At 36.1% G+C, this 14,801-nt stretch overlaps 1 protein-coding gene across 25 annotated transcripts in view; it reads right to left on the bottom strand.

The window, feature by feature from the left end:
* PAM (peptidylglycine alpha-amidating monooxygenase) overlaps positions 1 to 14,801 on the bottom strand; it is a 283,361-nt gene that overhangs the window by 101,665 nt on the left and 166,895 nt on the right. For all 25 annotated transcript variants that reach the window (XM_050794832.1, XM_050794857.1, XM_050794855.1 and 22 more), the window contains 2 exons: positions 6,476 to 6,561; positions 4,669 to 4,752 (listed from right to left, as the gene is read on the bottom strand). In XM_050794832.1, the coding sequence (XP_050650789.1) occupies positions 4,669 to 4,752; positions 6,476 to 6,561 (170 nt within the window). The remainder of the gene's footprint in view (positions 1 to 4,668; positions 4,753 to 6,475; positions 6,562 to 14,801) is intronic.

Consider the following 14,801-nt stretch of genomic DNA (forward strand, 5'->3'; position numbering starts at 1 on the left):
CTGACTTCCTTAAGGGCAGGAAGTTGGTCTTACAGTTTATCTTTGTATAGCTGAACTATGAATAACAAAAACTGCTGTGGAGAACACGAAACACAGCTTAACTAGGAAACTTCTACTGGCAACGTGACACACTCAAACAGTTCTGTGTCTAAAAATAATGAGAAACTACAATATCTTTGAAAAGTAACCACATCCTTTTCATATTATGGGTAACGAGAAAAAAGATTGTATTTAGGGAAATTTATCCTTTCATGTGGACTATAATGATAATAGCTAACATTTATTGACTACTTAACCAGGTACCTTTATTTATATAATGGTATGGTACATTTATGATACCACTATGATACCATTTTACAGATAAGGAGAGCAAAGAGAGGTTTAGAAGCTCAGTGAGGGTAATCAAACTAGGATGTGCCATTACCAGTCTGCCTGGACTTAAAGTTTGGTCACCAAACTTGGTACCATACTGTCACCTACATGGGACATTCATTTCCAATTAGAATACATTCTATTTCCTATGGAATATTAAGTTTTAGAAAATTTAAAAGTCTATACATTAAAAAATCATTCTGGCCTTCCTAAGCTGCAATCCTAGCTCACTCTGGCCACCTACAGCCCCATACTTTCTTCATAAGGCTAGTAGCTTTTCCATGCACTCAAGCCCAAGACTGAGCAGCATTAGGAAATGAAAATCCAATCAGGTTACTGCTTGACTGAAGAGCATTCTGAGTGCTTTAGGAATCAAGTCCTAGCAAGGATCTTTATGGCTTGCTCCCCACCTTTCACCTCTCTTCTAATTTCTTGCCACTTTTCCCTATGCATTTCACATTACAGTAATGTCAGATGACCCAAAGTTCTTTGTGTCTAAGATGCTGTTTCACTCTCGTATCTCTGCATCTGCTTTTACCTTTGTCTGGAACCTGTCTTCCCTCCTACTCTGACCTGGGAGCTCCTGATCACCCTTCCATACCCTGCTCTGGGTCCAACTTCTGGAAAGCCTTTTCCAGACTTCATACCTCTCCACTTTCAGGTAGACTTGTATGCTCCTGTCTCTCTGCAGACTTCAGATCCAGTATGCATTATTACTATTGCCTATGAACACACTCCTTTTGTGCTTGTCTCACCTACTAAAATACATTAAACTCCTACAGGCAGGAAGATTAGTATACCCAGCACTAGTATAGGCTTGACACTATGATTGATATGGCATTTAATATAGTTGATTGCTTTTAAAGGATTATTTTACAGCCTCACATTCTGTGTAATTTCTAAAACGCCAAACAAACAAAAATAGTAAAGCAAACATTTTATGTAATCCCATAGACTCACTCTAAAATCACAGCCAATCTTTTCATACTAAGGAAGACCACAGTCTAAAACAGGGATGCTCCAATCTTTTGGCTTTCTTGGGCCACATTGGAAGAATTGTCTTGGGTCACACATAAAATACACTAACACTAACAATAGCTGATGAGCTAAAAAAAAAAACCAAAAATCTCACAATATTTTAAGAAAGTTTATGAATTTGTGTTGGGCTGCATTCAAAGCTGTCCTGTGGCTTGCAGCTTGGACAAGCTTGATCTAAAACATGCCCAGGTATGGCTTCAGGTTACGCTCTCTCTGATACGCTCCCACATTCCCACAACTTTTAGAAGATATTTTGCCTTCATTTCTGGTGCTTTATTAAAGAAAGGTCCTAAGTTTCTCAATTCTCTAAAACATTCCCTGTATGGAAAAATATTCATACCCTTAAGCCAAACATTTCCCCACTTTTCAGTAGACTATAATAATTTCCTAGTAGTGTTACTCTGCTTCAGATTTACAATTTATATACTTTAAAATATCACCAATAGTTTTAAAACCATGAAAATACAAATCTTCCCTGACATTCGCACCAAAAGCAGTGCTGTGACTATATATATGTGTGTATAATGGTGTGTTTGTTTGTATATATATGTACTTAACATATATATTTAATGCATTTTTGATAATTAGAAGATATAATGATATAATTATTTTCCACTTCTAGGTGCATCTGGAGATAAGTATGAGATCACAATACAGAAGCTGCTAAAAGCAGAAGACATTCCTATAGTAAATCAGGCATATAGATATTCATACTAACTCTTTTTGGCATGAGGTGTGAGTGGGAGTGCAGTACACTAACTGGAATGTATTGAAGGAGTTAACGAAATGCTTCTATTTGTGGAATTTAAACATGTAATTAAAAAGACAATGTTATAACATTTTAAAGGAAAAAAAATCATCCAATCCTGCCTTTCTTATTCATCAACCATTTCCTTTTTTTCTTGGGCCTTACAATCCTGGTAAGCATACATCAATTTTATATAGTCTGTATTTGATCTTATTGTTGGCTATTTTTGTTGTTATACCATTTATGTAACCAATGTCCTAGTGAGGGCCGTTTGTGAACTTTCCAGTTTTTCATGTGCATGAATAACTGGGTAGATAGAGGTGCATTTTTAAGAAAAAAAAATCTTTCTTTAGGACAAAAGCCTAGTACAAGATTTTAATACTATATACTAAACCTACATGAAATGGTAAAAATGCTATCCAAAACATCATACTAAATTTATAAAGCCTCCTAAACTGCATCAGATTCATCTAAACACTGGACAATTTAATATCCATCCCCCCCAATTAATAAATGTAAAATGATATCTCATTGTTTTAGTGAAATTTGATATTTTCCCATATATTTATTTACTACTCTAAATAAAGCTTTAGGGACCTGATAGTATCTACTGGATGAATTACATGAGTGAAATTTTTGCTTATATTTTTATAATATTACAATAAGTTACATGAATTATAGCACTAGTAATCTCTTTACCTCATATATCTTTTCTTTTAGAAAAACTGTTCTTAAGAGAAAATAAAAAATTACTATTGAAAAGTTAAAGTTTCTCATCTGTCTCTTACAGCAAAGAATAATTAGATGTTTACATATTAAAATATCAGTACTTTTACTATCCCTAGATTAAACATAAATTATAAAACAAAATTAACTCCTTATAAGAAATTAAATATTTTTAAAAACAAGCATATATCATGTGTTTTCTCTGGAGTACCAGTGCAGTATCTGTTAGGGATCCTTACAAAACTGAGGGGAATTAGATTGAAAAGTTAAGTCCAGGGTTTTATAGAGGGTAGAGATTAGGGTTTGAGAGAACATGTGCCAGTATGATGAGCTACTTTAGTTGTGGTGATCTGGGAAGGCCTGCTAGCCTTTTTTGAGGAAATTAAAGCCTTGTCAATACTTTGGAAGTCAGCAGTCTTAGTCACCTGTTCTACTGAAATCAGCATGGTCAATTTTTAGAGCAGATAATCTCTGTCTTTGTTCCCCAAACACAAACCTTATTCATTTGTTTGTTTTCAGCAAAACCTTCTCTCAGTATTACAGAGAGTTAACAGTTTATGTTCTATTCCAAAAAATGAAAAGTTATTTGTGTATAATTCAAAACAAATTTTTAATCTAAAAATAGGTTTTATTTCTAACTGAGGTTCATAGGCCAGAATATATTATGAAATAATATATTTATATATACATATTTATTAATATATTAATAAATGTATTATTTCATAATATATTTGATTGTAGAATGTTTTCAATGACATAAAATCATTCTTTCAACACCCTTTTCCACAGGGAGACTGCATTTACTGTCCTCGTTCTGAATGCGGACAATCTATGGCCCTTTCTACCCCATGGGGCTTTCTTAGCAAAGGTCCTAAAAGGTATTTCATAGGCAGAGATGGTCATCTACTTCCAAATTTAGTTGCTGGAGAGATATCTAATGTGTTTGGAAAGGGAAATGTATCAGGTTAGTTAGAAACATAATGTTAAATTAGAGAATTCAGGAGAATATATATAAGTCAGCAAGACATAGTAGAAAAGCAATAAAGACAAGGAGAAATCTACTTAATATTTACAGTCCCATGTGAACCCGAATGCAGTTGGAGTTTGACTAAATGCAGCAGCAGGATTAACAAGCATTGACCTTGGTTGCCTTGGGAACAAGGCCCCTTCCTCATACCAACGATCTATAATAAGGAAAGGGGCATTTAAATAAAGTGCATAGAGATCACAGGTAGAGTAACATGTGTCTAGGGGAGTATTCGGCATTACCTAAAGGGTGGCTGGGGTCTGTGCCTTACAGTAGTGGACAGTGGGTGAGTTCATGAAGTGCCAGGTATGGATAGATAAGGAATCGACATGAGCCTGAGTGTTTGAGAACCTCTTTGGTATTGCAGAACCTATAGGCTTTCAGTGGCTTGCTCAGAGCAACATAAATATAAACAACCAGTACCTTCCTATGCTTTCCAACAGTGTTGCTTGGAATGATCAGAACTCCTAATAAGAGCAGGAGCAGGCTGATAAAACAATACACTAGAAGGCAAGAGAGTTCTATAAAGTCAGCATAAAAGAAAACACAGTAGCATGCACAGGTGCCTAACAGAAATGACTTCTAAAATAAAATTCATTCCTTCAACAGTTCCAAATTAAAGGAAACAAAAGCTGTTGTTCCTTAGTGGGCAGAGGGTGTGGGCAATTCTTTTTAAGATGTAGATAATAGTTTGTGCATGTATTTTAAACAATATAGTACTGGAAGTTTTGCTTAGTTCCAACATTTCAAAACTTACCTCTAAAAGCACTAATATCCCCATAGTGTACCTGTAGTACAAAGTATTTACTTCCAGTCTCTCCTCCAACTCTGAATCCAACACCTAAAGATTTACAAAAAAGTTAATATATTAGAAATGAGCATCTAAAATGGAGTTACTCTCAAATTGCTGATCTATGAAATCCAGAGGGAAATAAAATAACATATAACATATAAAATTATATTATATGAAAACTGAAATAAACCAGACATTGACTGAGAATTTCTAATATAATCTGTCATTATAATCTCCTCAAAACTATGATGAAATTCTATTCATAGTTCCCACTTCAGAACTAGAGTAATCACACTTTAAGAGGACAGTTCACTCATTTTGAAAGAAACACAACAAACAAAACAAAATCCTGTCTCTATTGATTATTTAAAAGACATACATAAACCCATTCTCCCATTTTGCTTTGTATATATTCATATTTATTTTATGATTGAATATAGGAAATAGACTTCTTAGGAGCATTTAAGTGGCATTACTTGTCTTCCGCTGTGAAAAGAGGTATCTACAAAAATGGCTTTGAGGAAACTAGTTGCCAACTAGATTACTAAAGGCCATTATGTCAGTGAATTTTTGGAATTCGAATATTGTTAATAGTCTTACTGGTTTTTTTTTTTTTTTTGAGACGGAGTCTCGCTCTGTCACCCAGGCTGGAGTGCAGTGGTCAGATCTCAGCTCACTGCAAGCTCCGCCTCCCGGGTTTATGCCATTCTCCTGCCTCAGCCTCCCGAGTAGCTGGGACTACAGGTGCCCGCCCCCACGCGCGGCTAGTTTTTTTGTATTTTTTAGTAGAGACGGGGTTTCACCGTGTTAGCCAGGATGGTCTCGATCTCCTGACCTTGTGATCCGCCCGTCTCGGCCTCCCAAAGTGCTGGGATTACAGGCTTGAGCCACTGTGCCCCGCCAATAGTCTTACTGTTAATAAAGCTTGCTAGTGAGCTTTAAAAAATTCACAGAGAAAATATTTACCGGCAGAAGTATACTTTTTTTTTTTTTTTTTTTTTTTACAAATCTCTTTTTTACAGATCTCCTCTAGTAATGTATCCAAATCTGTCAACAAATCTATGACAGACCTCCCTGTTAGTTTCAAACTTGTTTGGTTGCAGCTGCCTCATATGGAGAGAATTCTGAGGCTCATTTGAAGTGCAAGAAATCAGACATCATTTAACGATGCTGGCAATGAGTAAGGGAGGAAAGAGAGGTGCATGTGTATCACAAGATCATCCACGAACCAGGACAGACCTATTCTGTAACAGAACCACACACACCCTTTAATATTAAGAAATATTCAGTTAATAAAACAGAATCTGGTAATACATTCACACGTTGGAAGCTATGTACAATTTAGAGGTGCAGTCAGAAAGCCATCTGAGGTCTGGCACCATATTAAATACCTAGGTTCCAAGATTGTAAAAAAATCTCTGCTGAAACAGCAATTTATTTAATTCCTAGCTCTCTTGGCTCATGAAATGTGTCTGCTGTCAAGAACCAATGTGCCTTAGGTCAAAGGTGGCTTGAGGTATCTATCCTTGGTTATTTTCTAATTTTATCTAAACTGTTGTGTGGGCAAACTACTTACCAAAGAGAGGCAGAGAAAGAGTAACTACCTAAATGAAACATTTTCAATACAAAGCAGGTAATGCAAGCACTTTTACTGTGAAGCAGCAATATAGAACATTGTCATCACTGGTTAGAAAAGATTATAATAAAAAGGACTTTGGAAACAGAAATTAGGCAGCTGAACATACGACCACCCAAGAGGCCTCTTACATACCTTTGGGGAGCCGGGTAGGGGGAGCATTTCTTGCCCAGGCATACAGAATATTGGCTTTATCTGTACAGGTTCCTTCATCACAAAACCTGAAGAAAATAAAAAGTAGTATAAATGAAGATTTAAATAGAAGTAAAATGCATAAATTGCTCCCCATGGTGGGAGGTGACAGGGGAACGTATTTGAAACCAAAGTACATCGATATATCATCATTGTATGATATTAGCTTTAAGATCCTAATAAAGAGTGGGGCAAACAATTATTCCTGTGTGAATAAAAAGCCATAAAAGGGGAGACATTTTTTTGCCTGATGTGAAACAATCCTGTGAGGGAGATATATAATTTTTCCTTGATATGTTCATACATGGAATGTACTTTATGTAATCAGGTTAGAAAAACAAGCATTACATAGACGGTCTGTATAAACCAAAGTTAATGCCGCAGAAACATGGACTAAAAAAAAAGTCATACACATTTCCCCTTTGGCGATCACTGTTGTCAACAAATCTGCCCAAAGCAACAAACAGTGCCTACCATCAGTAGGGTGAACAATACAAGTGTGTCTCTCTTAAAGAGTTATTTTTTTATTTTCTTTTTTATTTTTTGAGACAGACTTTCCCTCTTGTTGCCCAGGCTGGAGTGCAATGGCACGATCTTGGCTAACTGCAACCTCCACCTCCTGGGTTCAAGTGATTCTCCTGCCTCAGCCTCCTGAGTAGCTGGGATTACAGGTGCCCACCACCACGCCAAGCTAATTTTTTGTATTTTTAATACAGATGGGTGGGGTTTCACCATGTTGGCCAGGCTAGTCTTGAACTCCCGATCTCAGATGATCCACCCACCTCGGCCTCTCAAAGTACCGGGATTACAGGTGTGAGCTACTGCATCCAGCCTCTCTTAAGGATTCTTGATCTTATATATGCATGATCAAGTTTATGAATACTGGAATGCATTAATAAGTTGTACTGTGCAAGTTACTTAACTTTTTTTAAAGTTACTTAATCTCACCACGCTTTAGTTTTCTCTCATGGAAAACAGGGATAATTAAACTTACATCACAGAGTTATTCTGTAAATCAAATGAGACTTTATAAACTTCAAAGTACTATTCTAGGGCAATGCATTATTTAACAAAACATTCACTTTATCTGAAGATTCATTGTTGAGAGAGAGTGTCGCAGGGTGAAAAGAGCACCCAGGCAGAAAGACATATCTGGAGTTCAATTCTAGAACCACCCCTTAGCAGCTCTGTATCTTGGGTGTGTTTATAAGCCCTCAAAGGCCCAGTTCCTATATGGAAACCTCTGTGATAGGGCTGCTGTGGTGATGTGTATAAGGCACTCAGTGCGGTAGCTCGGATGTTTGGTAGATCCATGTTAATAGATGGTAGTATGTCTGACTCCAAGCCACACATTTTTTTCCCATTATAATATATCTCTTACCTTTTTCTATTATTAAATTGGATTTAATCCAAATATTGTTAGGCTGCATTTTTGTGTTGCTTTTATTTATTTGTGTTTTGAAAACTGGGACCAAAAAAGGTGAGTCAGGCGTGTAGGCAGATCTGAAAAGCTTGAAGACTGTAAAGGACAAGGACAAATACAGCTTCTTGGGATGGAGGTTGGCTCACCAAAAAAAAAAAAAAAAATGTACACTGCCCCTGACCTGGATGGGAAACAAAGGCAGACTGTGATAGATTCCTAAATAAGTTAGAAACTGAAGCCAGAAACACAGAAAGCACCCATGTTGCACATATGAAAACCACTAGTAAGACGTTCATTCAGACTCAGAGGCAGGGACTCTGCTCTGTTTTCTGCTTCTAGCCAGAAATGACGTTGGAGGATAGGCAATGAGTGCAGACAACTGTGTTGCCTGTCTGAAAAGGGGTGAGGAACTCAGAACCAGGAGGTCTTGATAAGGTTATGCTTAGCAAAATGATCTTGCTTCTATAAACCAGGCTGTAGAAAGAGATTGTGTAATGTGTAATATAAAAGACATCAACCAGTGGTTTCTTACTGTTCACTGTCAAACACAATACACTTATGATGACAGATCATTATCATGTAAGAATTGTACCTTGGAAGAAATGTCTGTGACATCCTTACGCCAAGTGTGTTAAAAGGCTCAGGATGTTGGATGATGCCCAAAAGCAAAATTTTCCTTCCTGGCCTCAGCTATAATAAAGAAATGATATTGTCAAATGTGATGAACTTTGTATCTCACTGCTGTGAGCTACTAAGATTTAAAGATTTGGGTGGCAATTTTCATAGCTTTCAACAAAGATCTTAAACATTACAAATGCCTAACACCCATGTGATGACAGTCTTAGGTTAAACAAGATAATGGTTTCCTCTGATATGGAAGTTGATTTTCAATGGATGACTAGAAAGAACCAGATTGAAATATAACAGAGAAAACTGGTTTAGTAACTTTTTCTAAGTTACACATTTGATTATGTCATTTGTTGGCTCAAAATCGTTCAAGTGCTTCCCAAAATGAAATCAAAATAAGATCCAAATCTTGTAGCATAACACGTAAGACCTGTCATGATCTAGACGCTATCTCCAGACAACAGCCCCTTTTTAGTCCTGCCAAGTTGCTTCTGGTTTCCAGTCTTCCTTATTCCCATTGCTCTCTTTGCCTGAAATATCCCATCCCAGCTCTCTGCCTGAAAAACTTGCATTCACTTTCTCCTTCAAGATTCAGTTCAAGCCTTCCTCCTCAGGAAAGTGTTCTCCGACCCCCACCCACCTTTCATTCCTTAACTACAGCACTCCTCATCATAAGTGTCAGCTTACTTCTCTCTCTCCACCCAGATTGTGAGGACGTCGAGTACAAGTATGTAGGATAATATCTTCATGCTGAAGTCCTGTCATGAAACAAATGTCTGGTGAAACTTACCTCTAGGTGAGTTTTCAACTTTCCATGTACAGACACTTAAAGAGCTGAATTAGCTTAAATTGTATTGCACTCTCAACTTCATGTTATAATACTTTATTTTAAAAATTAGATTAAAAATTTTAAATATAAACACCAATAAATTTGAATTATTGTTTGCCTAGTTGTTTTTTTGTTTGTTTGTTTTGTTTTTTTAAACAAATCAGCTTATATAACAACACTGCCAGCAGGCTGTAATTTAAAGCTAAATAAGCTCAGAGAGTTTAAGTAACTTCCAAAGGTCAAACAGCTAAACCATGACTCAAAGCTCTGGCTGCCACAGTCCCTTCTATCTCAATTCTTGACACTGATTATGGGCAGAGAATATTATGTGGCGATAAGCTTTGATTACTACCGTCATCCTTGAACTAAGTTGAAATTTGTGCATGCAATTCTAAAATCAAATTTGAGATGAAATAAATTGTTCGTGACATATGCACAAAGAGACAAAGAGACAATGATTTAATATTTTATTCTCTTATCAGGTCTGGTAAATAAGAGCTTCAAGGCAAACATTGGTTTAATTTTTAAAACCCTGTTTTACAATAAAAATATATTAAACTCAAGACTGAGTAAAGAATGACTCACTGGAGGACACCGGGGCATTGAAACTAATCCTGAAACTCAGTGGGAGGACTAAGAGGAAAAACAAGAGGGTGAGAGAACTGAATTCTATAACTGATAACATATCATAGTGGTAAACATTTCCATTTCCCATTTTAAATGAAAATGGCATATTTTCTCCATTTAAAATGACCAAAAAGAGAAAGATGGTAGAGTATATTTTGGCTTCCCAAAAAAGGACCTATGGAAGTAGAGGGGATTTGCACTATTCTTACTAGTAAAGAGGGCCTTAAGGCTGGGAAGCAATGTAACTCTTGATCAATGGCTGTTGTAATTTCAGGCCTCATCAACCAGGTTTCTTTTTCTTATCATTCTAGCAGCTTCTCCTAAAGGCTCCTCCAGACTAAGTCGATTAAATTGTGAAAAGGTTCACATAGCTCCCTTGTGGTTTCTTAGCATTCATAGTAAAAATGATGAGAATTAACATTTGAAAATAAAACTAGTCTGGATTCTTGGACCTTTCATATAGAATCCTTTTCACATCTAATCCACGGGGAAGCCATTCAGATGGTATGAATATTTTCTGACTGTGCCAAGCACTGAAAAGTGGTAGCTTGTCATTTTGAATTATCCAAAGACAGCATGACTGACTGTTAAAGTACTCTCTGGTTGTATCTGTTAAAGGCTATTTAAAAGCCAAGGTTACTCAGGGAAGATCAGAACTGATAACTCGTTTCTTCTTTTGAGTAAAATAATAATAATAATAACAGTCATGCCCTCAAGTTAAATCTGTATAGCCTTAAATTCCAATTTTAATGCATTACATATCTAACAGAACCACAACCAGGAAAATTGATCTAAAGTTAGAAAGTTTTTTAAAGAAACACAACACAAAATCAATTGCATGAGGGGATGGTCCTTACCTTTCAAAATGCATTCAGTATGAGTCAGATATTCAAGTACTATTAACTGCTCTATAAACCCATAGAATATTTTCCCAAATTCAGACAATCCTATGTGAATTTCAATGCAATGGATAGACACTAACATAGTCATTAGAAGGATACATAAGGAAAAAGCAAATTAGAATGGTGATTAAGAAATACCAGCCTGATAAATAGCATCACAGAAACTACCCACTGTTCCTTTGCTCCAATAAGGTTAGACAGGCAGTAAGTCCATAAAAGTAGAGTGTGTGTCTGTTTTGTTCATACCAAATTCTCCATGCCCAACAAAGTGCTTGGCACATCGTGAATGATTAATACATATTTTATTAATAAATGAATTAAAATAATAGCTATCCCTTCTACATGTCAGACACTACACGAAACACATTACTTATATTACCTCATCTACCCTTCATGATGGCCCAATCAAGCTGCCAATGATTAGTGGCCCAATTTTACAGATGAGGAAACAGACCAATACAGCTAACATCATTTAACCAATGTTTATTACCACTACCAAGTAGCAGAGCTGAGATTTGAAACCAAGATGTTCTGATTTCACAGTTCTGGATCTGTGCTAAATACAATGCTGCATTATAATATTGCTACTCTATTTAACATAAAGTACTAGTCTTGTGAGGAAAAAATGCATTTGTTTCTGTTGAAACAGTCAAAAGGGTTCCAACTATAACATTCTATTTTATTAAAGTTGACACTAGTCTACTAAGAATTGGGCAATTGCTAAGGAACTCCTGTTAACACCTTTAATCCAAGTACCTTAATATTATTAGCTAAGGAACATAATCATTAGTGACTAGAAGTTAGAACCAGAGACCAACTGTGTTTTAAAAATTGATCCATTATACTATCCCAATATGCAATATGATAGGAATCTATTATAATATTAAAGTGGAAAAAGAGAATGGATGCTATTAATTTTAGCCTATCAGTAATTTATGTCTAAACACTGCTACTGCACTCAATGCCACATTTTACAGTGCTTAAAACAAGAGACAGTGTAGATTTGGGAGATTCTGTTATTTTTATTTATACTGACAAGGATGTTACACATATTTAACTTTAGAAGTTTCCTATGGCAGAAAAAAACAAAGAGGGGATTGCAGAAGACACAGTGAATCCTGCTGTATATAGTGTATGGATGACAGGGGCCAGGATATGGAATGGGAGCATAAAGACAGCATATGCAAATGCTGTTCTCAACCAAAGAATCATTATCACTGGGAGGGAGGCAACAAAGCTGTGGGCTTATTTGGAAAATAACATCACCTTTAAAAAATAGACGTTTAAATGAGTACCCAAGCAGGGTGTCTCTTATATAGGCTTCTATATACATATATATATACACACACACACACACACGTTTTATTTCCTTTTTTTTTTCTCCTCATCAGCAGCTGTAACCCTGTGGAGATAGTGGCATTTAAAAAGACACAGCAGGTGGTTAATAAATAGAAACAGTTGAAAGGGATTTAAGCTAAAGCTTCATAAGATGGTAAAGCACTACTGCTTTAGCTTGAGAATGATTCCCAGTTAGAACAGCTGGAAATAGCCTCATTTAACCAGCTGGGCTTTTTTTTCATCAAAAAACATCAAACAACCTGTAGAAGCGAACTTGGCTTCGTTAAGATTAGTTGGTCCTAAGTGTCATTAGAACTAGCTTTAAAATCAAATATTAATAAGAAGAACTAAAAATAATTTTAGCTATGCATAGAAGATCACACCAAAGTATAAGACTAGATACTTAAGAAGCCCACTAGCTTTAATCACCCAATATTTTAAACACAAAATTGTGGGGTTTGCACTCCCAAATTGTTTTAAACCCTACATCCTGTGCTCAGCAGAATAAAAAATGCACTAGCCTACAATCTCATATTTAAAAAAAGAGAGCACTCCAGAATTACCCCAAATGCCAACACAATTTGCATAAACAAAATATGATTTTCAAAGACTGAAACTGTAAGTAGCTTATCATTTATTTAAAAAAATTATTAAGAGTAAAAACAGAATGAAGTAATTCATAGACTAGATGAACACAATATTTGAATTTCCAAGATATCCTCAAAATTTACTATTCAAGTAAATTTTTATATTTAAATTACCCAGTTTTCAGCACCTTCATTTCATTACTGACTAACAACTTCAAAAGAGCATCTACTCACTTAGAGCTTAGTTTAGGCTCATATTCAGCTAATAAATCTGGGGAACTTATGATTGTCATGCTTTGAATTAAGTCTATAGAACACAAATAAAGTGGAACAAATCATGCTATTGATATGCTTGCTCTAATCTTGGTGCTATTATTTTCTTTTGGTCCCTAGATGGGGTTAACTGTTTTCCGCCTCCAAACGCCTGGGAAGAAGGCATCGGGGTTACATCCGACAGGTACTATCGCCTTCTTTGCATGGGTCAGCAGAGCTGCTTCTTTTCCATCAGCTGGTCCTTATTTGCATCCTCTAGAGGTATGTTAATTTGGAATTGAGCACTAGGCCCACTCTAACTATAAAGGGACCACCCTACAGAATATTAAAAGGTTCAAATCTATGTACGCAATTTAAATGCACATGCATATAATTAACTAGACACATTGCCAGTGTGAGTTGCTAATTTGGAATGAGTCACAAAAGGCTAGAATGTGTGCAGATGAAAAAAACTTTAAAATTAAAATGACTACATAATGAAAACTGCTTCATGCTGTGTCTACTGTTTTCATGTAAACTTAATATAACTGTAAATATATTTTAATGAACAGCAGAAAGAGGCAGTTACAAAGAGCAAAGGAGGGCAGCACAACAGTGAAATATCATCAGAATAGCTCTTTGCCTTCATATTAAAAATGCTGCCTGAAGACAGAGGGTGAATTATAACTTCATAATTTCAGGGGAAACATGTTTCCTATATTAAAGACACCTATTTGCCAACCTGCTCACAATGAAAATGGAACACGAAAGTGAAAACAGGAGGAAATCCTAGCTAACAAACAGAAAAGAGGAAATCCGAGTTTGACATTTTGATGTTAAAATAGTTTTTTCTTCTTTCCTTGAAACAGCTTTGTATTTCCTTATAAGTTTCCCTAGAGTGTGAATGACTTCTGGTTATTTTTAAGCATCAAAAACTGTTATAGGTATCATACCCAAAATATATGTGAAAGTTCAGGAGTCTTCATTTAAGTGCTGTCTATATCTTACAATAATTGAATAGATTTGCAACTATAAAATGAGTGTGATCAATTCCATGACTCAAAAATTTTAGAAAAATAATGCAAGACTTTTGACACTAATAGATATTTGTTGTGAGTACTATAATTCAGATGACAGGATAAGATGTTAAACAGCTGGAAAATATCCACCGACTATCTTCAGGGCTGAGCCTGTGAGGCTGGGGGTGGGGAGTGGAAGATGTTTCTGTGAAGCAACTGAAAGTTCTGGCTGTGAAATATCCTGTGAGCTCTAATTCTTTAAAGTATAGATTTTGCCAAATATTGGAAGATAAATAATGTATACTATCTTTAAATAAGAATGTAAGTCCTATAGCTGGGCGTGGTGGCTCATGCCTATAATCCCATCACTTTGGGAGGCCAAGGTGGGTGGATCACTTGAGGTCAGGGGCTCAAGACCAGCCTGGCCAACATGGCAAAACCCCATCTCTACTAAATACAAACATTAGCTGGGCATGGTGGCACGTGCCTGTAGTCTCAACTACTGAGGAGGCTGAGGCAGGAGAATTGCTTGAACCCAGGAGGTGGAGGTTGCAGTTAGCTGAGATCGCACCACTGCACTAGAACCCGGGTGACTGAGTGAGACTCTGTCTCAAAAAAAAAAAAAAGAATATAAAATATATATTTTATATATATTATATATAAAT

This window comes from Macaca thibetana, chromosome 6, assembly GCF_024542745.1.
Source record: "Macaca thibetana thibetana isolate TM-01 chromosome 6, ASM2454274v1, whole genome shotgun sequence".
Taxonomy (NCBI): domain Eukaryota; kingdom Metazoa; phylum Chordata; class Mammalia; order Primates; family Cercopithecidae; genus Macaca; species Macaca thibetana.